We start from the raw sequence: 25,734 nt of genomic DNA, 5'->3' as shown, positions 1-25,734 counted from the left end.
CCCCACTGTACCAGGATGGGGTGAAGGACCTCAGTGGTGAACTGGCCTCCGGGCTGTGTTTTTTTGTGATACTCATAAACTAGGGGAGGTGTCCGTAGGAACAAACTGAAAGATCACACAGAGTTGTTGTTTGAAATAACAGGAAATTTATTAACAATCTGGTGCACACTAGGAGATCTACATGAACATGAATTAGGTAGAGCTTTCACATTGATGAGATTACCAATAAAACTGTATTTTGATAACAGAAAGGCGGTTACAGGAAGATTTAGACAATAGACAATAGGTTCAGGAGTAGGCCATTCGGCCCTTTGAGCCAGCACCGCCATTCACTGTGATCGTGGCTAATCATCCACAATCAGTACCCCATTCTTGCCCTCTCCCCATATCCCTTGACTCCACTATCTTTAAGAGCTCTATCTAACTCTTTCTTGAAAGCATCCAGAGAATTGGCCTCCACTGCCTTCTGAGGCAAAGCATTCCACAGATCCACAACTCTCTGGGTGAAAAAGTTTTTCCTCAACTCCATTCTAAATGGCCTACCCCTTATTTTTAAACTGTGGCCTCTGGTTCTGGACTCCCCCAAAATCAGGAACATGTTTCCTGCCTCTACCTCTGACATCTCCCTTATACTTCCCTGCACTCCACTTAATAATCTTATAGGCTTCAATCAGATTCCCTCTCATCCTTCTAAATTCCAGTGTATGGAGTTAATTAAGTAATGGACTAGTTCCTGATTACAGAGTAAAATAGTTGCTCACGGGTCTAACAAGTAAAACCGATTTTCTATTTCAACAATGGGTGCACACTACAACGTCATTAATAAAACTCCTGAACCTTGGACGTCACCATTGCTGTATTCCGTGTCTCTACTTCTAGGCTTTGTCTGCGGTTCCGTTACCACATTCGCACAATCCATGTCCCGATTTACTAATTATTGGCTGTCATTATCCTTTCGCCTACAGCTGTGTCCAAGATAGTTTTTCTTTTACACAGAGTGGGTGTGTGGAACGTGCTGCCAAGGGTAGTGGTAGAAGCAGGCACATTAGAGACATTTAAGAGACTCTTAGAGAGGCAGATGGATAGGCTTGTTTTCAGAGTAGGTTAAAGGGCCGGTATAACATCGTGGGCCGTGGTATTTTTCTAGAGTCTATGTAAATTCTCAAGTTAAGGTACAAGAGAAGGAGGATGAGAGGTGACTTGATAGAGGTGTACAAGATGTTAACAATGACTCTTTCCCAGAGACTCTGAGAAAAATAATGCCCCCTGAGGGGGCATAATGTTGAGTGGAGGGAAGTATAAGGGAGATGTCAGAAGTAGGTTAATTGTGCAGAGAGTGGCAGGTGTGTGGAACGTGCTGCCAGGAGTGATGGTAGGGGTAGATACATTAGAGACATTTAAGAGACTCTTAGGCACATGGATGAAGGAAAAATGGAGGGCTTTGTGGGAGGGAAAGGTTAGATTGATCTTGGAGTGGGTTAAAAAGGTCGTGCCACTGTACTGCTCTACATTCTGTGTTAAAAACACTTTAGAACACGGCACCCAATTCACACGCAAGCAAACTCCAACCAACAGGAAGAGCAAGCAATGAAATCCCATCATATTGAACACTGGGCAGGGCAGGGGGTCAGAGTCACAGAATACTATTTCAGAGCAGGTTCACGAGAATGATTCCGGGAATGAACGGGATAAGATACGAGGAGTGTTTGATGGTTCTGGGACTGCACTCAATGGAACTCAGAAGAATTTCATTGAAACTTATTAAATACTGAAAGGCTTGGATAGAATGGATGTGGAGAGGATGTTCTCTATAGTGGAGTCTAGGACCAGAGGGCACAGCTCCAGAAAAGGACATCCCTTTAGAAGAGAGATGAGGAGGAATTTCTTTAGTCAGAGAGTTGTGACTCTGTGGAATTCATTGCTGCAGACGGCTGTGGTGGTCAAATTATTGGGTGTATTTAAAGCGGAGGTTCACAGCTTCTTGATTAATAAGGGCGTCAAGTTTACGGGGAGAAGGCAGGAGAATGGGGTTGAGAGGGACAAGAACATGTGATGGAATGGTGGATCAGACTTGATGAGCTGAATGGCCTAATTCTGCTCCTTTGTCTCACGGTCTCCTGTTTCTTTGCAGTTCCTCTACCACATCGATCGAGATTTCCAGCATCTGAGGAATCTCCTCATCTGCCTTAGATTCCATTGACCTTGCTTCCATTGCCCGGCAGCAGGGTCCTCCCGGCCAGTAGGGCGGCGACCACACGCCAGCAGACAGTCGCGCCGCTCTTGGCTGGCCGCGCTCTTCGTTGGCACACGGTCGACATCGAAACAAGATGGCGGCGCCCTGGGCTCCGCGGATCGGGTTTCAACAGGGTGGGGGAAAGGATCATATTTACCTCGATCAGGGGTGGGGGAGAGATTTAGCGTCGGCTGTGTCGCTCTTAGCGGGTGTAGCGGACCGGTGCTTGCAGTCAGAGAGCGAGAGTGAAGTACTATGGTGGTATCGTGGGAAAGGACGAGCTGGAGCCTTGTCTTGATGAGGGGCAGGATACAAATGCAAGAGTTAGGCTGTAGGGGTTGGGGCAACTGTAGAGACAAGGCCAAGGAGCAGGACAGGAACAGGCACTGGCAGCTATATCCATCCATAGCAACTAGTTAGTCAAATAAAACTGAGTTTGCAACCTTAATGCAACATTTACAATTAAGTGACTTCTCCATTTAAGATTTTATTTTCATGGTTAATGATTTCCTTTCCATTTGGAAAACTGGTGTTTTGTTATTTGCAAGGGTAGTTTTGCAAAGGAGTGATTTCTCTATACACTACTCATTTGGTAAATTGGTTTATTTTTGTTACATGTATGGAGGAGCTGTGAAAAACTTTTTGTTTTGCATGCCAGCTATATACAGTATATTTTATTTTATTACAACTGTGCATTGAGGTAGTACAAGGTAAGATATAGAATGGTAAATTTGTTTATTATTGTCATGTTTACTGAGATGCAGTGAACACATCTTGAATCTTATTCATACAGATCTGTCATTACAACGTGCATTGAGGCAGTGTGAAGTAAAACCATAATACAGAATAAAGTGTTACAGTTACAGTGAAAATGCAGCGTGCATACAGACAATAAGGTGCAAGACTATAACGAGATAAACTGTGAGGTTGTGAGCCCATTTATCGTACTAGGGAACCATTCAATAGACTTAAAAATGGGAGAGAAGCTGTTCTTGAGCGTGGTGGAGAGAATCGGTGATGTGGGAGAGCGGCCATGGGCTGTGGGAGGTGATTTGGGTGGTGAGGGCATTGGTGATGAGGAAGAGTGTCTGCCCGCTGTGGGTGGAGAGAGTTAATAAGCTGTGGGATGGTATTTAGTGGGTGGGGAGAGTGGCTGAAGGCTGTGGGAAGGGATTCAGTTGCTGGGGAGAATGTCCATGGTCTGTGGGATGGTATTCAGTGGGTGGGGAGAGTCAGTGAAGGGGAAAGTGGCTGAAGGTTATCAGAGGGCCAGTGAGGGAGGAGAGTATCTGTGGGTGGAGATTCACTGGATATGGGGAAGAGTTAGTGGTGGAGGAGAATGTCCGTGGGCTGTGGGTGAGGATTCATTGGGTGGGGAGAGAGTCAGTGATTGGTGAGATTGGCAAAGGAACCATCAAGCTTGCTGAGCAAAAGGTCCTGCTTTGCGACCAAGATTCTGTGAATGAAATTCTGGAAAATTTAGTTTTACCTGCTCCTATCCAATTGACTAGAACCTTTCAGGCAAACATAGGTGTAGAACTTGCAACATAGAATGTAGGACAGTGACAGGCTCTTCAGCCCACTATGTTGTGCTGATGTAACTCACCAGCTGAAGCAGAGTTTCACTTTTTTTCAATTGACCGTCTGAAATGGTCTCCTCTGCCACAGTGACCGGACCCAGACTGAGTGACCTCCGTCAAACACTGCATACAAGCATAAGCCAGTTGCCTATACCTTTAAATCTCCCTCCCTTTCCCGGTCTGACTGAAACCATTCCACGGACACCTAACTAAGCCGGAAGAACAGTAACTAACCTTTTGATGGGGCACTTTCCAGCCCTCAGGATCTAAAGCCTTTCTTCCAGGCACACGTTGCATTCCTTATCGCATTTTCATTTTTTCTCTCCTTTAAGACTACCACAGGCCTTCCTTCTCATCAGCACGGCAGCACAGTGGTTAGTGCAATGGCTTATAGAGCCAGCTTTCAGGTCAGGGTTCAATTCCTGCCCCTGTTGGTAAGGAGTTAGTACATTTCCTCTGGGCGCTCCGGTTTCCTCCCATATTCCACAAGATTTACAGGTTAGGGTTAATGTGTTGTGGGAATGTGCCAGAAGCATGACAACACTCGTGAACTGCCTTCCCCCACCAGCACATCCTCAGACAATTGGCCATTGGCGCAAATAATGCACTTCATTGTATGTTTCAATGTACATGTAATAAACTTGAATTCTGCTGTTTCTCCACAGATGCTGTCTGACCTGCTGAGTATCCCCATTGTTGCCGGGATTTGTTTCCGAATCCCAGCATCTGCGATTGTTTGCTTTTGTCCAGGGCTAGGTGGATGAGAAGTTGGCTTTCCTATCCCCTTCTTTGATTGAACTGGCATCTCTTCGGACACCTGACCAGATGGAAGTCAGTGGGCACCCGCTGGCACCGGTGAATGAGATGCTTATTGTCTGTGAGAAAGCAGAAGCCACTAGCCCCCACGACAGAAACAGCTTCAATTCTGATTCAGCGATGGCTCACGGTGAGGAGGGTCATAGAGACACCACAGTGGACAGTCAGATGGAGGCCAGCCCTATGTGTCAAGGAAGCCAGGTTCCAGAATCTGGACCATTCACTGTTTCAGAGGGAACGGCTGGGAGTGATCAGGTCACCAGAGCACCAATAGCTGCTGCCGCTCACACACTAGATGTGGCAAAAGGTAAGGGAGGTGGACAGAAACCCAAGTTTCTACCAGTGAGTACATGTGTGCAGTGTATTAAAAAAATGCAGGACAGGTTGAGAAAGATATTAAAAATGCAAAGAGACTGTGCAGTGTATAAATAGAGGGCAAGAGAACCTTATATACAGACACTCCTGTGCCTACTGTCACATTATGGACATACAATCAATCTATGTACATAAGCTATCACACAGGTTGGAGAAGCAACACCTTATATTTCGTCTGTTTAGTCTCCAACCTGATGGCATGAGCATCAATATCTCGAACTTCTGGTGATGGCCCCCCACCCCATCCCCTTTTCCCTCTCTCACCTTATCTCCTTGCCTGCCCATCGCCTCTCTCCGGTTCTCCTCCCCCTTTTCTTTCCTCCATGGCTTTCTGTCCTCTCCTGTCAGATTCCCCCTTCTTGAGCCTTGTATCTCTTTCATCAGTCTACCTCCCCCTCCCAGTTTCACCTATCATCTTGTGTTTCTCCCTCCTCTCCCCTCCCCCACCTTCTTACTCTGATTCCTCAGCTTCTTTTCCCCTGGCCTGCTGAAGGGTCTTGGTCCGAAACATCGACTGTTTACTCTTTTCCATTGATGCTGCCTGGCCTGCTGAGTTCCTCCAGCGTTTTGTGTGTGATGCTTGGATTTCCACATCTGCAGACTTTTCTCTTGTCCATGAGCAGCGTGGGTGGGATCCTTTGTGATGCTACTGGCCCTTTTGCGGCAGCTTTCTGTATATATGCCCTCGATGGCGGGTAGGTTGGTGCTGGTGATGCATTGGGCAGTTTTGACTTCCTGTTGTAGCGCCTTCCTGTCCGCCACATTGCAGTGTCCGTACCATGCAGTGATCCAGATTGTCAGGATGCTCTCTACTGCACGTCTGTAGAATGACATGAGCATAGATGTGCAAACTCCAGCTCTCCTCAGAAGGAAGGGTCTGCTTCATGGTCATGCAGAGACTGTGTTGTATTGTTCTGTGGCAGGTATGATGAACCTTTATAAAACTTTGGCTTGGCCACACTTGGGGTGCTGGGTCCACCTTTCAGGAGCATGTGAATGGGAGTAATAGTGGCAGGTGCCATGAATATGCTGCCGGAGACGGTAGTGGAGGCAATTACAAGGCATTTGAGAGACTGTTAGATAGGCACACGAATATACAGAGAATGGAGGGACATGGACCTTGTATAGGGAGGAGGGATTTGTTTACTTAGTTAGCACAACGCTGTGCACTGAAGGACCTCTTCTTGAATCAAATAAGTTTACTGTCGTTTAACTATATACTTTGTCTACTGTCAAATGAGATGTTTCTCTGGACTAGAGTGTAAAGCACTGTAGTACACATAACACACAATAACATATGAAAGTATGGATAAGATCTAAGATGAATTATGCATAGATAATGAAGTAAAGTGCATAAATTAAATATTGTAATGTATGGAACAGATTAACGGGTGACACTTGGAATGCATTGCTGCAGGGAGTTCAGAAGCGTCATGGCCTGAGGAAAGAAGGTTTCCCATCCTGACCATTCCTGTCTTTATGCATCAGAGTTTCCTGCCTGAGGGTAGAAAGTCAAAGAGGATGCTGGATGCATGGGTGGGATTCTTAATAATACGAAGGGCCCTGCGTATGTATTGCTCCTGATAAATATTCCCGATGGATGGTAGGGAGACCCCTATGATCCTCTCAGCTATTCTCACAGTGCTTTGTAGGGACTTCTGTTCAATGCTTGGTTGCTCCATACAATAGTTCCTGTGCTATTCCATTCTATGCTCAGAACCAGAATACAGTTTATTATATGACATAAAATTTGTTGTTTGCAACAGCACTACAGTGAAAAAACATAAATTAGTATAAAATAGATAAATATTGCAAAAAAAAAGGTACTGTTCATGGACCATTGAGAAATCTGTTGACAGAGGGACAAAACTGTTTCTGAATTGTTAAGTCTGGGTTTCAGGCTTTATGTATTGGAGAAAGAAGGTGGAGAAAAGATTTACTAAAACATATACTATTGGCTATGTGCGTTAGGGGCAACCAGAGGTTATGGGAAAATGCCGAAAGCAATTGTTTAAGATATATTTCTATGTTCCCTCTGTATTCCTGAGGGACTTGGTGGAAGAGCAGTTGAAGTGGGTGACGACTTAATGCTTGTTTAATCTTGTGAATACCTTAGGGTCTTGGTGAAAGGACATTGTACAGTGAAGGAGGTAACTGTGCCACTGAGTGTAAGTTTCTCCTGTGGAGATACAACAGGTTGAACCCATATCTCTGTCATCTACTTGCAGAGATTGTGGGGGATGTATCATGGACAATATTACATAGAAACATAGAAAATAGGTGCAGGAGTAGGCCATTCGGCCCTTCAAGCCTGCACCGCCATTTATTATGATCATGGCTGATCATCCAACTCAGAACCCCGCCCCAGCCTTCCCTCCATACCCCCTGACCCCTGTAGCCACAAGGGCCATATCTGACTCCCTCTTAAACATAGCCAATGAACTGGCCTCAACAGTTTGCTGTGGCAGAGAATTCCACAGATTCACCACTCTCTGTGTGAAGAAGTTTTTCCTAATCTCGGTCCTAAAAGGCTTCCCCTCTATCCTCAAACTGTGACCCCTCGTTCTGGACTTACCCAATATCGGGAACGATCTTCCTGCATCTAGCCTGTCCAATCCCTTTAGGATCTTATACGTTTCAATCAGATCCCCCCTCAATCTTCTAAATTCCAACGAGTACAAGCCCAGTTCATCCAGTCTTTCTTCATATGAAAGTCCTGCCATCCCAGGAATCAATCTGGTGAACCTTCTTTGTACTCCCTCTATGGCAAAGATGTCTTTCCTCAGATTAGGGCACCAAAACTGCACACAATACTCCAGGTGTGGTCTCACCAAGGCCTTGTACAACTGCAGTAGTACCTCCCTGCTCCTGTACTCAAATCCTCTCGCTATAAATGCCAGCATACCATTCGCCTTTTTCACCGCCTGCTGTACCTGCATGCCCACTTTCAATGACTGGTGTATAATGACACCCAGGTCTCCTTGCACCTCCCCATTTCCTAATCGGCCACCATTCAGATAATAATCTGTTTTCCTATTTTTGCCACCAAAGTGGATAACTTCACATTTATCCACATTAAATTGCATCTGCCATGAGTTTGCCCACTCACCCAACCTATCCAAGTCACCCTGCATCCTCTTAGCATCCTCCTCACTGCTAACACTGCCACCCAGCTTCGTGTCATCCGCAAACTTGGAGATGCTGCATTTAATTCCCTCATCCAAGTCATTAATATATATTGTAAACAACTGGGGTCCCAGCACTGAGCCTTGCGGTACCCCACTAGTCACCACCTGCCATTCTGAAAAGGTCCCGTTTATTCCCACTCTTTGCTTCCGGTCTGCTAACCAATTCTCCACCCACACCAATACCTTACCCCCAATACCGTGTGCTTTAAGTTTGCACACTAATCTCCTGTGTGGGACCTTGTCAAAAGCCTTTTGAAAATCCAAATATACCACATCCACTGGTTCTCCCCTATCCACTCTACTAGTTACATCCTCAAAAAATTCTATGAGATTCGTCAGACATGATTTTCCTTTCACAAATCCATGCTGACTTTGTCCGATCATTTCACCGCTTTCCAAATGTGCTGTTATCACATCCTTGATAACTGACTCCAGCAGTTTCCCCACCCCGACGTTAGGCTAACCGGTCTATGATTCCCCGGTTTCTCTCTCCCTCCTTTTTTAAAAAGTGGGGTTACATTAGCCACCCTCCAATCCTCAGGAACTAGTCCAGAATCTAACGACTTTTGAAAAATTATCACTAATGCATCCACTATTTCTTGGGCTACTTCCTTAAGCACTCTGGGATGCAGACCATCTGGCCCTGGGGATTTATCTGCCTTCAATCCCTTCAATTTACCTAACACCACTTCCCTACTAACATGTATTTCACTCAGTTCCTCCATCTCACTGGACCCTCTGTCCCTTACTATTTCTGGAAGATTATTTATATCCTCCTTAGTGAAGACAGAACCAAAGTAATAATTCAATTGGTCTGCCATGTCCTTGCTCCCCATAATCAATTCACCTGTTTCTGTCTGCAGGGGACCTACATTTGTCTTTACCAGTCTTTTCCTTTTTACGTATCTATAAAAGCTTTTACAGTCCGTTTTTATGTTCTCTGCCAGTTTTCTCTCATAATCTTTTTTCCCCTTCCTAATTAAGCCCTTTGTCCTCCTCTGCTGAACTCTGAATTTCTCCCAGTCCTCAGGTGAGCCACTTTCTCTGGCTAATTTGTATGCTACTTCTTTGGAATTGATACTATCCCTAATTTCTCTTGTCAGCCACGGGTGCACTACCTTCCTTGATTTATTCTTTTGCCAAACTGGGATGAACAATTGTTGTAGTTCATCCATGCAACCTTTAAATGCTTGCCATTGCATATCCACCGTCATTCCTTTAAGTGTAATTTGCCAGTCTATCTTAGCTAATTCACGTCTCATACCTTCAAAGTTACCCCTCTTTAAGTTCAGAACCTTTGTTTCTGAATTAACTATCTCACTCTCCATATTAGTGAAGAATTCCACCATATTATGGTCACTCTTACCCAAGGGGCCTCTCACGACAAGATCGCTAATTAACCCTTCCTCATTGCTCAAAACCCAGTCCAGAATAGCCTGCTCTCTAGTTGGTTCCTCGACGTGTTGGTTCAAAAAAAAACCATCCCGCATACATTCCAAGAAATCCTCTTCCTCAGCACTTTTACCAATTTGGTTCACCCAATCTACATGTAGATTGAAGTCACCCATTATAACTGCTTGGTTTTATCCCTGTCCAGTGAAAAAGCTGCAGAGGGTTATAAACTCAGGCAGCTCCATCGTGGGCATTAGCCATCTTCAAAAGGCAATGTTTTAATAAGGTGGGATTTATCACGAAGGACCCGCGCCATCTGGGACAAGCTCTTTTCTCATTGCTGCCATCAGGGAGGTGGTACAGGGGCCTGAAGACCCACACTCAATGTTTTAGGAGGAGCTTCTTCCCCTCCACCATCAGATTTCTGAGTGGTCTATTACCTCACTATTTTGTTCTCTATTTGTACTTGTTTTTGTATCATGTATTGTACTGTGCTGACTCATAGAGGACTACAGTATAGAAACAGACCCTTTGGTCCATCTGGTTTGTGTAGAACCATTAATTTGCCTAGTCCCATCAACCTGCATCTAGTCCATAGCATTCCATACCCCTCTTCCATGTACCTATCCAAATTTCTCTTAAATGTGGAAATCTCTCCCACGTCATCACTTCCACTGGCAGCTCGTTCCACACTCTCACCACCCTCTGAGTGAAGAAGTTCCTCATGTTCCTCTTAAACATTTCACCTCTCACCCTTAACTCATGACCTCTAGTTGTAGTCTCATCCAGCCTCAGTGATAAAGGGTGGAGAAGCAAAACCTTATATTCTACCTGGGTAGCTTCCAACCTGATGGCATGAATATCGATTTCTCCTTCCAGTAAAAATAATATTTTCTCCCCCTCCCCCTCCCCACTTGTTCTGTTCCCCACTCTGGCCCCTTGCCTCTTCTCACCTGCCTATCATCTCCCCCCCCCACCCCCCAAAACCCCTGGATCACCTCCTTCTCTTCCTTTTACGGTCCGCTCTCCTCTCCTATTAGATTCCTTCCCATCCAGCCTTTTATGTTCCCTACCCACCTGGTTTCACCTGTCACCACCCACTTATCCTCCTTCCCCTCCCCACCATTTTATTCTGGTTACTTCCTTCTTCCTTTCCAATCCTGAAGAAGGATCTTGGTCTGAAACATCAACTGTTTATTCACTTCCATAGATGCTGTCTGACCTGTTGAGTTCCTCCAGCGTTTTGTATGTGTTGTCTCATTGGAAGATGCCTGCTTGCATTTAACCTATCTATATCTCTCATAATTTTGTATACTGCTATCAAATCTCCCCTCGTTCTTTTTTCTAGAGAATAAAGTCTAAACCTATTCAACCTTTCCCTATAACTCAGGTCCTCCAGCCCTGGCAACATCCTTATAAATTTTCTCTGCATTCTTTCAATTTTATTTACATCTTTCCTGTAGATGGGTGACCAAAACTTCACCCAGTACTCCAGATTAGGCCTCACCAATGCCTTATTCAATTTAAACATGACATTCCATCTCCTGTAGTTAATACCGTCTCCCTGTGGATCTGTATTCCCACATCCGTCTGTTCTACTGTACCCCTAAGTGCCCTACTGCTCACTGTGTGAGATCTACCCTGGTTGGTACTCCCAAAGTGAAACTCTTCACACTTGTCTGCATTAAATTCCATCTGCCATGTCTCAGCCTATTTTCCCAGCTGGTCCAGGTCCCGCTGCAAGCTTTGATAGTCTACCTCACTGTCCGCTACGTCCCCATTCGTGGTGTCATCCACTAATTTATTGATCCGGTTAATCACATTATCATCCAGTTTGCTGATGTAGTTGACAAACAACAATGCGCCCAGCACCAGTTCCTGAGGCACACTAATAGTCACGGGCCTGCAGTCAGAGAGGCAACCACTCTCAGGCTTCTTCCATGAAATCGATGTCTAATCCAATTTACTACCTCATCTTATATTTTTAACCCTCCACTTCAGGTGCAAACTCTCCCTTCTGTACATGTCCCACCTTCCCTGGAAGGGAGCCCAATGATCCTAAAATCTGAAGCCCTCCCCTCCTGCATCATCTTCCTAGCAACGTGTTAAACTGTATGATCTTCCTATTTTTGACCTCATTAGCATACGGTATGGGTACCAATCCTGAGATCACAACCCTGCAGGTCCTGTATTTTAACTTAGCACCTAACTCCCTGAACTTGCTTTGCAGAACCTTGCCACCCATTTTACCCAAGTCATTGGTATCAACGTGGATCATAAGTGGACGCTCACCCTCCCACTTAAGAATGCTGTGGACTCAATCTGTAATGTCTCTGACCCTGCCACCCGGGAATCCCGTTCTCGTGCACAGAATCTCCTTTTTGTTCCCCAGTCAAAGCATCCCCTATCACAACAGCTCGCATCTTCTTCTCCCCCCCACCTTCTGAGCCACAGACCCAGAGACCTGACTGCTGTGACTTTCCTCTGCTAGATCATACCCCCCTCCCCCATAGTATCCAAAGTGGCTACACTTTCTGTTTAACCCCTTTCTCCCTCCTGACTCTCGTCCAGTTACCTGTGTTCTGTACCTTGGGTGTAACTACCTCCCTGTATGTCCTGTTTTTCCACCCCTTCAGCCTCCTGAATGGTCCAGAGCTCTTTAACATGGTCTGTTAGAAGCTGCAGCTGGATGCCCTTCCTGCAGGTGAAGTTGTCAGGGACACTGGAGGTCTCCCTACCTTCCCGCATCCTGCAGTATTCTGTGTGGCATTCCCACTGCTCTAAAAGTGGAAAAAGAAGGAAAGGAAACTAATGAAAAAAAATTGCCTCTCATCACGAAAGCCTCAACTCCCTGCTCCAAAACAACGAATTTCACATGTGTCCGTGACACTAAACCTGATTCTGATTCTCTTTCTTACTGCCCGCAGAGAGCTGGGACCTACTGGAAACGGCGCAGGTACTGAGTGAAATCGCCACGCCTTCTTTGCTGGAGAACAACCAGTTAGAAGCTGCCGGGCAGGCTGAGCCCTTCACTGAAGTGTCTGACCCTCAGGTCCTGGTCTTGTCAACGGTGCAGCAGGAAGATTCAGAGCTTCAGGTGCCTGAGGAGATGATCCTGGAGCTCCCCAATGGCATCAAAATGTACGGAAGGGACCTTGCGGTCATCACTGAACTCCTACATCCCTCCCAGGTACAATGGAATCAAGGGCTGTGTGTCGCACTATGTTGTTGTTGCCTAATAATTAGCGTTATTTACTGACACGAGATTTTAAAAATGCCGGAAATCCAGAGCAACACAGACAAAATGCTGGAGGAAATGAATAATCAGTTGACATTTTGGGCGGAGATCCTTCATCAGGACTAAGAAGGGTCCTGGCCCGAAACGTCAACTGTTTATTAATTTCTGTAGGTGCTGCCTGACTTTCCTCTCATCATGATGTCCACTCCCAACTCATGTTGACAATTCAAAAAGAGATTAGATTAAAAACATTAGCTTTATTTGTCACATGTACGTAGTGAAATGCATTGTTTCTGTCAACGACCAACACAGTCTGAGGATGTGCCAGGGGCAGCCCACAAGTGTTGCCATGCTTCTAGCGCTAATATAGCATCCCCACAATTTAATAACCTTAAACCATATGTCTTTGGAATGTGGGAGGAAACCAAAGCGCCCAGAGGAATCCCACCCAATCATGGGGAGAAGATACAGACAGTGGCAGGTTTAGAATGCCAATCAGTGATCACTTGCACTGTATTTCATTACATCTATAATGATAATGAGAGGCATTGATCGTGTGGACAGTCAGAAGCTTTTTCCCAGGGCTGAAATGGCTAACACGAGAGGGCATAGTTTTAAGGTGCTTGGAAGTAGGTACAGAAGAGATGTCAGGGGTAAGTTTTTTTTTAAACGCAGAGAGTAGTGAGCGTGTTGGATGGGCTGCCGGCGGTGGAGGCGGAAACAATAGGGTCTTTTAAGAGACTCTTGGCTAGGTATACGGATCTTAGAAAAATAGAGGGCTATGGGTAAGCCTAGGTAGTTCTAAGGTAAGGACATGTTCGGCACAGCTTTGTGGGCTGAAGGGCCTGTATTGTGCTGTAGTTTTCCTGTGTTTCTATGTTACCATGTTGCCTTGGATGTCCCAGAATGTCTCAAGTATTTGCTAGTGAGCTGAAAATGATGGTTGGAAGGAACTAATTGCAGATTACTCAGTTAGAGAGGTGGGTTTTAGACGGGAGGAAGTAATGAGGCAGGTTTAGGGGGATCTTATAAAGTGTTATGTTGGCATGTGGTGGGGTCAGAATCGTGGATATAGAGCATATAAACCAACCCTGTGCATCTCCTTTGAACTTTACCTTCTCTCACCTTAAATCATGCCTTCTTAAGACATTTTGACACTGGGAAAAAATTCTGACTGTCCGCTCCATCTATACCTCACATAATTTTACAAACCTGTCAGGATTTTCCCTCAGCCTTTGCTGCTTTGGAGAAAACAACCCTAGTTCGTCCAGAGTCCTTTAGAGCAGAGGCCTCCTAATCCAGGTAGCATCCTGGTAAATCTCCTCTGCGCCCTCTCCAAAACCTCCACATTCTTCCTGTAATAGAGCGATCGGGGATGAATGCAATGCTCCAGGAGCAGCCTAACTAGAGTTTTATGAAGCTTCCTGATGCCGGAACTCAGTGCTTTAACGTATAAGTGTAAGCGTGCCATACACAAGTTGTAGAAGGATGTTGGAACTTCTGCCCAGCTGGCCGCTGACCAGCCGATGTGAGGACGGATTGTTCCTAGGATGTCCAGGATCAAACTGAAGCTTCATTATCACCTCATGGTTATTCAAAGTCCAAGTCAAAGTTGACGTTATTGTCGTATGCACAAGCACATGTATGCACAGGTGCCACGAAAAACTTGCTTTGCAACAGCATCACAGGCACTAGTGTCGTATAAGCACATTCTACAGGAAAACACACACAATTTTTACAAAAAAAACAATTAGAACCAGAAGAGTCTATGTTAGTACAAGGTGGTCATAGCGTTACTGAAGTAGTGATTAGAATATCGAAAAGTACAGTATAGTAGCCCACAATGTGCTGACCTTTTAAATGATCCAAGATCAGTCTAATTCTTCCCTCCCAATAGTACTCCATTCTTTCTTGCATCCATGTGCCAATCTAAGAGTCTCTTAATGGCCCTAATGTGTCTGGCTCTATCACCAACCGCTTGTTCTTCCTGTACATGTTGAATGTCTGGAGTTTCCTTAATCCTACTTCCCAAGGGTTTCTCATGCCTCCTTCTAACTCTCCAAAGTCTATTTTAAGCTCCTTCCTATCTACTTTGTTACTCTCGAGCCCTGTCTGATCATTGCTTCCTAAAGCTTTAAATATGTTTTTTTCTTCCTCTTAACTAAATGTTCCAACTCTCTTGTCACCCATGGTTCCTTCACCCTGTCTTTTTCCTGTCTTAATGGGATAGACCTAACCAGACCCCATGCAAGTGCTCCCTAAATATTTCCTGTTGTGCATTTGCCTGAGTATATTCATTCCCAATTTATGCTCCTGAGTTCTTCCACCCCTTCCAGGTCCTGCTGCAGACTGGCACCCGGAAGCTGACCCTGGCCACAGCAGACGCACTGCTCTCAGCGGGGTCCCTCATCTTCACCATGTCCCAGGAAACGAGCCCAGAGGAGCCTATGGTAAAGCAGCCAGGTGAGTGTGCCCGGTGACTGTCGCTACTGGCGTCCGGCTGAGCTTGCGGACTTCCTCAGCCATGATTCCCGGATTGTTTCTCTTTAAGCAGGTCCGGAAGTGGAAGGGAAGTTGTACAGATGCTACCCCTGCAATTTGACCTTCAATCGTCGTGGCAACTACGTCCGACACAAGAAGATCCACATGGTTAACACTGAGGTTGGTAGATTTTCACACCAGAGCTGCATCTGTCCTGTAAGCTCGAACACAGCTTCATCCAGCACAGGAAAGGCCCTTCGACCACCACGTTCGTGCTGACCGTGATCCCAAATTAAGCTAATCCCTTGTGCCTGCACGTGGTTCATATCCCTCCATTGCCTGCGTTATTATTGTGACTGTCTAAGAGGCTGTTGAACACCCTCTATTGTATCTGACAGCCCATTTCAGGCACCCACTATTCTGTTTTAAAAATATTGCCCCACAGGTCTCCTTTAAACTTCTCCCCCCTTTCCCCTTAAAGCAATGTTCTCTAGTACTTTACACTTCAACCTGGGAAAGAGACACTAACTGTCTACTCTATCAACACTACTCATAATCTGATCGACCTCTAGCAAGTCTCTGGAGGCCTCCAATGTTCCAGAGAAAATAACACAAATTTGTCCAACTTTTCATTATTCTGTAACTCATACCTTCTCATCCATTCAGCATCCTGGTAAACCTTTTCTACATCCTCTCCAAAGCCTCTGCACTGTGAGTGTGTGTGTGTGTGTGTGTGTGTGTGAGAGAGAGAGAGAGAAAAACAGTGACACTTTAGAATTCCAGCATCCTGCAGAATCTCTTGTGTTCTCTGAACTCTTTTGATCTTACTGATTATCTTTCCACATGCGCATCTATCAAGCCACTCACATCTCCTTCACTCCAAAGAGAAAAGGAAATTTCTATGACAAGAGGTTCTCACCTTCCTTGCCCTACCACCGATGACCCCTTCTCATTGCCTCCAACACTCCCCTTTTGGGCCTTTTCATCCTCTCTCGATCTTTTCATCTCCAGTTGCTGGTGTAACATCAACTGCAATTCTTGAGTCCCCAAGCTTTATTTGGAATCCAAGGACCAACCTTTTCACCCAAAGGGTGGTCTGTAAATGAAACGAGCTGCCAGAGTAAGCAGTTGAGGCAACTTCCATAACCATTCTGAACAGGTACGTGATATTGGCCAGATAAGGGCAAATGAGCCTACCTTGGATGAGACACCTTGGTTGGCATGGATCAGTTCTGTGCTGCATGACTCGAACTCTAATTGGGCCTTGTACTTGGCACAGACATGGTGGGCGAAGGGCCTGTTCCGATTGGTTCTGTGGAGTTCTAATGCTATCTCTCCTTCACTTCCCCAAATTCCCACTGCAGGATGATGCCAGATACAAGTGCCCCCAGTGTGACCGGCAGTTCATCCAGCACTGTGACCTGCGACGACACGCTCACATTCACAGCGGAACACAGCCCCACCGGTGTGACCTGTGCGGCAAGGCCTTCCTCAGGGCAAGGTGAGGGGGCGTTTCATGCCCACCATTCGACTGGGAGTGATTTCACCTAGCCCCTCTGCCCACCCTCACGCCCCCCAACCCCACCCCGTAGAGCCGCTTGCTCCTAAAGTTGTCTTCTGTTCTGTCTTTCCAGCGACCTGGTGGTTCACAAGCGCTTTCACACCAAGGATCGGCCTTTCCAGTGCAGTCAGTGCCAGAAATCCTTCTTCCAGTCAGGTGAGTGAAGCCAGGGTCCTCAGATCAGTTCCCAGCCTGTAACTCGCCCTGGGATCTGTTACTCTATATATAAACCCTCTGAACCCCTGGATTAGATCCTAGCCTGTAACCCGTCCTGGGATCTGTTACTCTATATATAAACACTCTGAACCCCTGGATTAGATCCCAGCCTGTAACTTGCCCTGGGATCTGTTACTATATATATATATATAAACCCTCTGAACCCCTGGATTAGATCGCAACCTGTAACTCGCCCTGGGATCTGTTACTATATATATATATATATATATATATATAAACCCTCTGAACCCCTGGATTAGATCGCAGCCTTTAATTTGCTCCCTGAGAACTGTTCTGGTTTATTTAGGACTATGTGTTCCAAAGTTGTGAAACATTTCCATAAATGCAAATCTATCAGCTGGAATCAAGCATGCGTAATACAATCAGCACTACAGTGTGACTCAAGAGGAGAATGCCCAGCTATTTTAATGTGAAGAATGCCAGCTATGTTAGAGTCACAAGCCTGGTTTCAGCCTTGACTTTAGCAATGTGACATGTGCTACTTGTAAACATCCCCGTGCTCAGTGTTAGCATCATTGGAAACGCACTGACTCAGCTTCTAAACTCTGCTGCATGGTTAGAGCTTCTGGATTCCACACAATGTCCGCAACAGATTTGGTGCACCTCCTCGCCCTATTTGCAAACTCTTTACTTATTGGACATGTATACATAATGTTGCTGGCAAAGGGCCAGTAACATCATGAAGGATCCCACCCACCCCTACTGATGGACTGTTTGTCCCACTCCCATCGGTGACAAGTGAGGTTCATTGTCATTTAACTACATACATGTACAGTATATAATGTGTATAGAAATTAGATGTTTCTTCAATCTAGGGTGTAAAGCACGTAACACACGATAACTTATGGAGGTAAGGATACAATGTACAGATGAATTACACATATATAACAAACTAAAGTGCATTAATATTAAATGTTGTAAGGTACGGAACAGATTAACCAGTGACACTTCGAATACAATGCGGCCAGGAGTTCAGAAGCCTGATGGCCTGAGGGAAGAAACTGTTTCCCATCCTGACCATTCTTGCTTTTATGCATCATAGTCTCCTGCCTGATGGTAGAAGGTCAAAGAGGATGCTGGGTAGTTGGGTGGGATCCCTAATAATACTGGCGCCCCTGATAAATGTCCCAATCAATGGTAGGGAAACCCCTATGATCCTTTCCGCTATTCTCACAGTCCTTTGTAGGGATAACAAAATGCAAAACAGTGTCACAATCACAGAGAAAGTGCAGTGTAGGGAGACAAAAGTGCGAGGTCTGCAATGGGTAGGCTGAGAGAGCAAAAGTTTTAGCATGTGAGAAGTCTATTCAATAGTCTAAGTGAGATAGAAACTATCTTGAGCCTGGTGATACTTGTTTCCAGGCTTTCATATTTTCTGCCTGACAGGAGGGGTAGGAGGAAAGAGAATGATTACCCTTATGGAGAGATCAAAATCCAGGGGTCATGGATTTAAAGCAACTGATAGGATTAGAAACTTTTGTCTCTAGGGGGTGGTGGTGTATGGAACTCATTGCCTTAAGGGGTAGGAGAGGAAGACACCCTCCCTGCAGTTGATCATGACTGGGATGTGGACTTGTGAACTACAAGGCTACAGACCCAGTGGAAGAAGGTGGGGGATAGTGTAAGAACTCTTGAAACTAGCAATGGGTCAAATAGTGATCTCCAGTGTTGTCAATGTTCCAAGATTGTCTTCTACCCCTAGAAAAAGGCAATTTTTGTTGCTCCAAGATCCCACAAATGCCTCGAGCGATCTCCCTGACAAAGCTTCAGTTTGTGTCTGGTCTTGCACTTCTCCCTCACACCTCATGTGCATTATAGAACAGAAGGAATTATTGATTGTATAGTTTGCAGAAAGTGGCATCACAGGTAGACAAGTAGGATCAGATTTAATATCATTGTCCTTTCAGAAATCTGATGGTGGAGGGGAAAAGGCTGTTCTTGAAGCATTGAGTCTCTTCAGGCTCCTGTACCACCACCTTGATGGTGGCAGTGAGAAGAGGGCATGTCCTGGGTGATGGGGGTCCTTAATGATGGATGGGGCCTTTTTGAGGCATTCCCTTTTGAAGTTGTTCATAACGCTGGGGAGGCTAGTACCCATTGAGGGAGCTGGCTGAGATTACAACTTCAGGCAGCTTTTTCCAATTTGTCCATACCAGATGGTAATGCAGCCAGTTAGGATGGTCTCCATGGTACATAGAAACATAGAAAATAGGTGCAGGAGTAGGTCATTCGGCCCTTCGAGCCTGCACCACCATTCAGTATGATCATGGCTGATCATCCAACTCAGAACCCTGTACCAGCCTTCCCTTCATATCCCGATCCCTTTAGCCACGAGGGCCATATCTACCTCCCTCTTAAATATCGCCAATGAACTGGCCTCAACTGTTTCCTGTGGCCGAGAATTCCACAGATTCACCACTCTCTGTGTGAAGAAGTTTTTCCTAATCTCGGTCTTAAAAGGCTTCCCCTTTATCCTCAAACTGTGGCCCCTCGTTCTGGACTTCCCCAACATCGGGAACAATCTTCCTGCACCTAGCCTATCCAATCCCTTTAGGATTTTACACGTTTCAATAAGATCCCCCCTCAATCTTCTAAATTCCAACGAGTATAAGCCTAGTCGATCCAGTCTTTCATCATATGAAAGTCCTGCCATCCCAGGAATCAACCTGGTGAACCTTCTTTGTACTCCCTCTATGGCAAGAATGTCTTTCCTCAGATTAGGGGACCAAAACTGCTCTCAATACTCCAGGTGTGGTCTCACTAAGGCCTTGTACAACTGCAGTAGTACCTCCCTGCTCCTGTACTCGAATCCTCTCGCTATGAATGCCAGCATACCATTCACCTTTTTCACTGCCTGCTGTACCTGCATGCCCACTTTCAATGACTGGTGTATAATGACACCCAGGTCTCGTTGCACCTCCCCTTTTCCTAATCGGCCACCATTCAGATAATAACCTGTTTTCCTGTTTTTGCCACCAAAAACGTGGTGGAGAAAAAGGCATTCGGCCTGTTGGCCTGTAATCAGGGCATTGAGTATTATAGTTGGGAAGCGATGTCGCAATATACAAGATGGGTATTGTGTGCATTTTGGTCACGCTGTAATGGACAAAATGTTATTGAACTAGAAAAAGTGCAGAACAGAGGCCGGAATGATAGTGTAAAGGTTGGCATAATGCTATTACTGTGCCTGTGACCCAGGGTCAATTCTGCCGTGGTTCCTGTGACTGTATGGGTTTCTGGTTTCTTCTTACATTCCAAAGACCAGGGTAGTGGGTTAATTGGTTGGTGTGGGTTGTTGAGCTGGAAGGACCTGTTACTGTGTGTACTTCCTGGTAGTCCTAAATAAATGAGTCTACCAGGACGTTGTCTGGACCTAAGTGATGAGAAAAGGTTCAGGACTTAACTCCCTGGAGCGTAGATACTTAATCGAAGCAGAGGTTTACTACACAGGTGATCTAAGGCGACATGTGAGGAACATTCACATGACCAACTCTCGGATGCTGAGCTGTGGCCACTGTAAGAAGAAGTACACCAAGGAGGCAACACTGCTCCATCACATCCAGACCATGCACCAGGACATCTTGCTACGGACCCTGAAGGAACAGGGGCAACACAGCAGGTATGTTCTGAAATAATGGGGGCAAAGCAGATTCAGATTCATTTATCATATGTACATTGAAACATACAGTGAAATGCTTTATTTGCATTCCAACACTCTTAAGGACACATTGAGAGTAGCTTGCAAGTGTGATCACACATTCTGGTGTTCATAGTGCTCAGCAAAACACAACAAAACAAGCCCCATTTCTGTGTCTGTCTGTCTGTCTCTCTCTCTCTCTCTCTCTCTCTCACACACACACACACACGTGGACCGCCGTCCAATCCAAGACAGGCCTCCGGGCCTCCAGGCATCAGCTATCGGCCATCGGGCTACAACTTCCAAACTTCTGATCAACTTTCAGTCTTTGGTTTCAACCCTAAAGTCCAGGCTTGTACCTCAGCTGACCAGCCCTCGAGCCTCCTCATTAACTTCAGTGATCATTTAATGCAACAGTGCCTCAGGAGAGCAGCATCCATTATTAAAAAATCCCACCACTCAGGCTATGCTCTCTTCTCGCCGTTGCCATTGTGCAGGAGCCTTGCGTCCAACCTCAGGTTTAGGAACAGTTATTACCCTACAGCCATCAGGCTCCTGAACCAGTGTGGATAACTTTACTCATTACAACTCTGAACTGATTCCACAACCAACAGACTCACACTCAAGGACCCTTTACATGTACTTTATATTTTTTTTCCAGTTTGTCTTTTGTGCATTGATTGTTTGTCTTCTTATGTAGATTTTTAAGAAAAATTGTTGTATTTTTTTTCTTGTAAATAGCTGCAAAAAATGAATCTCAGGGTAGTATATAGTAACATACCCTCTCTCTGATAATAAGTTTACTTTCAACTGTACAGTGACCAGATCACAAAGATCTAAATGTGCGATTATCCTGCAGTATAATCTCTTATGTGAAGGATGGGATATTGAGAACTCTGTTCTTTGGGAGTACAATCTCCCAAAAAGTTGTTTAATGTCTCAGGCATGGTTGCTCAGACACTGCAGCTCGATGTGTTGGTCTCCATTTTATGCTGAGGTAGAACCAAACCCACAGTGATGCAGAGGGGTGAAGTCCCCCAGTGAGTGTTGGCTGACAGTCCCAAAATATGCAAGTCAGAAAATAATAAAATGTAAAGTCACTTTATTGAACTTCCTACTGCTGTTTGACATTTGTGCCTATTGTTCTTAATTGCAGTGAGGTAATGGTGTCAAAGGTTGGGAGTGGAACCGAGGAGGAAAGGTGCTTGGACACCTTCGTGGAGACGGGTTCTGTAGCTCCAGGTATGGAATGTGGTGGATCTGCAGGCTTCTTAATGCTCGGGCTTGCTGAGTTGATAAGCTGATCTGGGCAAGTGCGATGGTTCAGATGAGGAAGAAACAGAATTTGGCCATTTCATCATGGCTGATTTATTATCCCATTCTGCCTTCTTCCTGTAACCTTTGATATCCTTATTAGTTAAGAACTTACCAACCTCCAGCTGTCTGTGGCAATGAATTCCAGCTTCACTACCCTCTGGCTAAAGAATTTCTCCTCTGTCCAAACGCTGAGGTTGTGTCCTCTGATACTCCCACTATCCTCTCCACACCCACTCTTTCAATAATTGATAGGTTTCAATCAGGTTTTTTCCTCCTCTCTCCCCCCCCCCACCCAAATTCCAGCAAGGACAGGCCCAGAGCCATCAAATGCTCTTCATATAGATGATCCCAGCAAGGTTAATTGGGCTTGGCACCGATGTTTACGACAGATGCAATGTAGAACACAAGCTGCATTCCTCTTCCTTAGGTGCTGAAACATTTCCCAAACCCTCCAAGCATTTCCCAAATTGGAACAGTCAGTTGTTGGGGACTTTACCTTAACCCAGTTATGTGGAGGATATCACTGCACAGAAGCTGATTTTGTCGGCCTAACTCTTCTTACAAGGTAGAGCACATTGGCAGAGGCCCAGCTATTAGTGCTACTGCCTCATTGCTCAAGTGACCAGAGTTCAATTTGACCACTGGTACTCATTGTAGAGTTTGCATGTTTTCTCTCTGGGTTGCTCTGACAGATGTGCAGGTGGTTAGGTTACCTGGTCACTATAAATTGTCTCTAGTGAATAGGTAAGTGGTCTGAGAGGAGTTGATGGGAACATGGCTGATGTTTGTGTAACATTTTTAGTGCTAATGGGAGCTTAGTGTGGTCTACATGTGTAACATTGGTTGTGTAGGAAAAGAAAGAGCAAGATGAAAGATTCAAGTTTATTTATCACATCAAAATATAGTGAAATATATCACCACCTCCTTAGTTACTTCAGAGCCAATAATGTAGTTAAAATTTAATCAGTGCAAGTAACTTTTATTGCATGTGGAAATGAACTGGGTATCAGCCGATTGTAAGTATCACCTCTCTTCCGCAGTACTGCCAAGCGATCCAGGTGCCCGTGAGGAGACTGTCTTGCAGGAAGCACATGGCACACAATACAGTGCAGAGACTCACCCTTCCATCTCAGGGCCACTCCTGGAAACCACACAGGAACAAACACAAGCACTCCTTGGCTGCAGTGACTCAGGCCCAAGCGTGGTATTGATCAATATGCAGCTTACAGCGCCCACACTGGCGAGACCGCTTGGGCCAGAGCAGGAAAAGGACTTGGACTGTCCAGCAGTGAAATGAGACATCCTGTCTGTTACTTTCATCTTGTCAGAACACTGCCCATTTTAAACAAAAAACTAGATGATATTCCAAAGAAGAGATGCTGTTTAAATTTGTAGTTGTGATGAGGAGGATTTTCATTCTGACCCAGGAAAGTTGGTCTTTAAACTACATGACTGCTGCTGCAGCAGACATACTTCTAGGGCTTGTGTGGTACTGCCACACACTACAGCATGAGTCCAAAATAACAGATGATTTAATTTAAAATCTGCCTCCATTTGAGTTTTCTAAACTCAATAACAACTTGAACTTACCTTTTACTGTAGTAACACAAAAAATGCTGGAGGAACACATCAACTCAGGCAGTAATATGTAAAGGAATAAACAGGCAACGTTTTGAGCTAAGACTCTTCATCAGGACCTCTTAACACAGGTCTCAGGAAAAGGATTGAAGTTGTATTTTGCTTGTAGTTCAGAGTGAGGCAGCTTTAATGAGCACAACCCTTCCACAGCAAGAGAAAGATTTATTTTCCAGTTGGTGGTGGTGTTCAAGGAATAAATTGGGACCACGCGCTTATTGTGTCTTTTATCCCTGCTCCCAAAGGTAATGCTTGGAGGAATATGAAGGACAGGTCACTTGTGGTCTTGGCTTAACTTCAGCCCACTATGGAGAAGGTTTTCAATTCAAAGGGACAGTTATGTGTACATGATTTCCTCTGCTAGAGGACATGGAACATTAAGTCAAGGGCTGAAGCAGGCACTCTCTAATAATGCAGACCAGAACTGGACCTGGGGTCTCTGGTAAAAAGGTGGAATTTGTCCGGCTCTCCATCCACCTTCTACTGGGAAGGGACTAGTATAATACTGAAGCAAGAGATGCTGCTTGCTGGAAATTCAGAGTAATGCACAAAATGCTGAAAGAACTCAGCAAGTCCAGCAGCATCTAGGGAGTGGCTGAAATCAGAACTGAAAAGGAAGGAGAAAGAACCCAGAATAAGGTGGGGTGGTAAAAGGAAGGATTACAAGTTGGAAGATGATGGGTGAAGCCAGATAAGTAGATGGGAGATGAAGAAAGAAGCTGGGAAGTGATAGGTGGAAAGGTAGAAAGGTAAAGGGTTGAAGGGGGAGGAATCTGCTATGAGAGGACAGTGAACAATGGGAGGAAGAGTAGGGGGCACCGGAGGGAGGTGATAGGCATTTGAGAAGGGATGAAGAATGGGGAATTGAAAAAGGGGGAGGGAGAATATAATTTCAACTTGGTGAGATTAGTACATGATAGCTTACTGTACTAGTTACAGAAGTGACTGATTGAGCCATAGTGAAAATACTAACAGACCATTAATGGTGCCTTTGCTGACATTGTGACTTAACATTAGGTGATACCCATGTATATTACTAAACAGCCAGTGATATGCCAAAACACGTCTTGAGGGATCTTATTCTTTTAGAGTTTTAGCAATGAACCCAACTTGCCATATGACACCTAGTGATGTTAGAGTGTAGGCCAACACCCAAAAGAGAGGAGTAAGCTGTTAGGAATCTCTTCCATCCATACAGGCAGATTGGATCTTGTTTTAACATCCGAGCCAAAAAGCCAGCTGTCAAATAACTCAAAAATAGAAGACCTGAAGACAGAGGCTTGCAACATCCATTAAGATTGTTGGCACAGTACTTCACTTGAAATGATGAATATAAATCATGAAACCTGTTTCTGACTCTCGAGTGGTCACCAATCCACGTGGTGGGAGTTAGCCCTCCGAATCCTCCCACATGTACTGCATTTGTTTAGCAATCATGCCTCTGGCAATGATGACCCCGATCTTCACCCTGCATTGCAATTGCTCATCCAGGTTACTCCACCAATGGCTCTTAGACCCTTGACCTCCACTAAGAGCAATAGGATACAGGTTCCTGTGATTCCTTGTTACCGGGTCTAACTGCTGGAACTCACAGCTGAAAGGAATTTCCCCAGAAGGACTCCCATTTCAGGATAAACACGTGTGGATAAGTAGTACTGGCTGTGCTCACATACAGTTTATGAATAAGGACCATGAAACTAAGGGTTGCACTGTCCCTTTACAATGATTTACTGGGTTTAGATGTTAGAGGGACAAGTTAGGCAGCCTGACCCTTTTCTCCTTGGAGTAGAGGAGACTGAGGGGTTCTGTCAAGCATGGTAAAGTTGAGGCTTCAAGACACTTGGAGTATTGTGAGCAATTTTGGGCCCCATGTCCAAGAAGAAGATGTGCCAGCATTGGAGGGGGTCCAGAGGAGGTTTAACAGAATGATTGCAGGAATAGAAGAATTAATGTAAGGAGCAGTAATGGCTCCTGGCTTGTACTTGCTGGAGTTTAGGAGAATGGGGGGGGGGGGGAAGAGAGAGAAAGAAATCTCATTAATACC

The 25,734-nt window shown here is 45.2% G+C and overlaps 1 protein-coding gene across 4 annotated transcripts in view; it reads left to right on the top strand.

Annotated features, from left to right (window-relative positions):
* Positions 1-25,734, top strand: part of LOC134358835 (zinc finger protein 154-like) — an 81,549-nt gene that overhangs the window by 2,192 nt on the left and 53,623 nt on the right. The window contains exons 1-10 of one of the 4 annotated variants that reach the window (XM_063071379.1): positions 2,311-2,367; positions 4,479-4,936; positions 12,512-12,774; positions 15,159-15,285; positions 15,377-15,483; positions 16,668-16,804; positions 16,938-17,020; positions 20,552-20,720; positions 21,895-21,980; positions 23,096-25,721. In XM_063071379.1, coding sequence (XP_062927449.1) covers positions 4,639-4,936; positions 12,512-12,774; positions 15,159-15,285; positions 15,377-15,483; positions 16,668-16,804; positions 16,938-17,020; positions 20,552-20,720; positions 21,895-21,980; positions 23,096-23,352 — 1,527 coding nt within the window. In that variant the 5' untranslated portion in view covers positions 2,311-2,367; positions 4,479-4,638 and the 3' untranslated portion in view covers positions 23,353-25,721. Of the gene's footprint in view, positions 1-2,310; positions 2,368-2,439; positions 2,944-4,478; positions 4,937-12,511; positions 12,775-15,158; positions 15,286-15,376; positions 15,484-16,667; positions 16,805-16,937; positions 17,021-20,551; positions 20,721-21,894; positions 21,981-23,095; positions 25,722-25,734 lie in introns of those variants that run through there. The other 3 variants (XM_063071380.1, XM_063071381.1, XM_063071382.1) reach the window with 3 other exon arrangements.

The sequence above is a fragment of the Mobula hypostoma genome, chromosome 19, assembly GCF_963921235.1.
Source record: "Mobula hypostoma chromosome 19, sMobHyp1.1, whole genome shotgun sequence".
Classification (NCBI taxonomy): Eukaryota; Metazoa; Chordata; class Chondrichthyes; order Myliobatiformes; family Myliobatidae; genus Mobula; species Mobula hypostoma.
The sequence above is the reverse complement of the archived record's forward strand: the minus strand, read 5'-3'. Positions and strand labels throughout refer to the sequence as shown.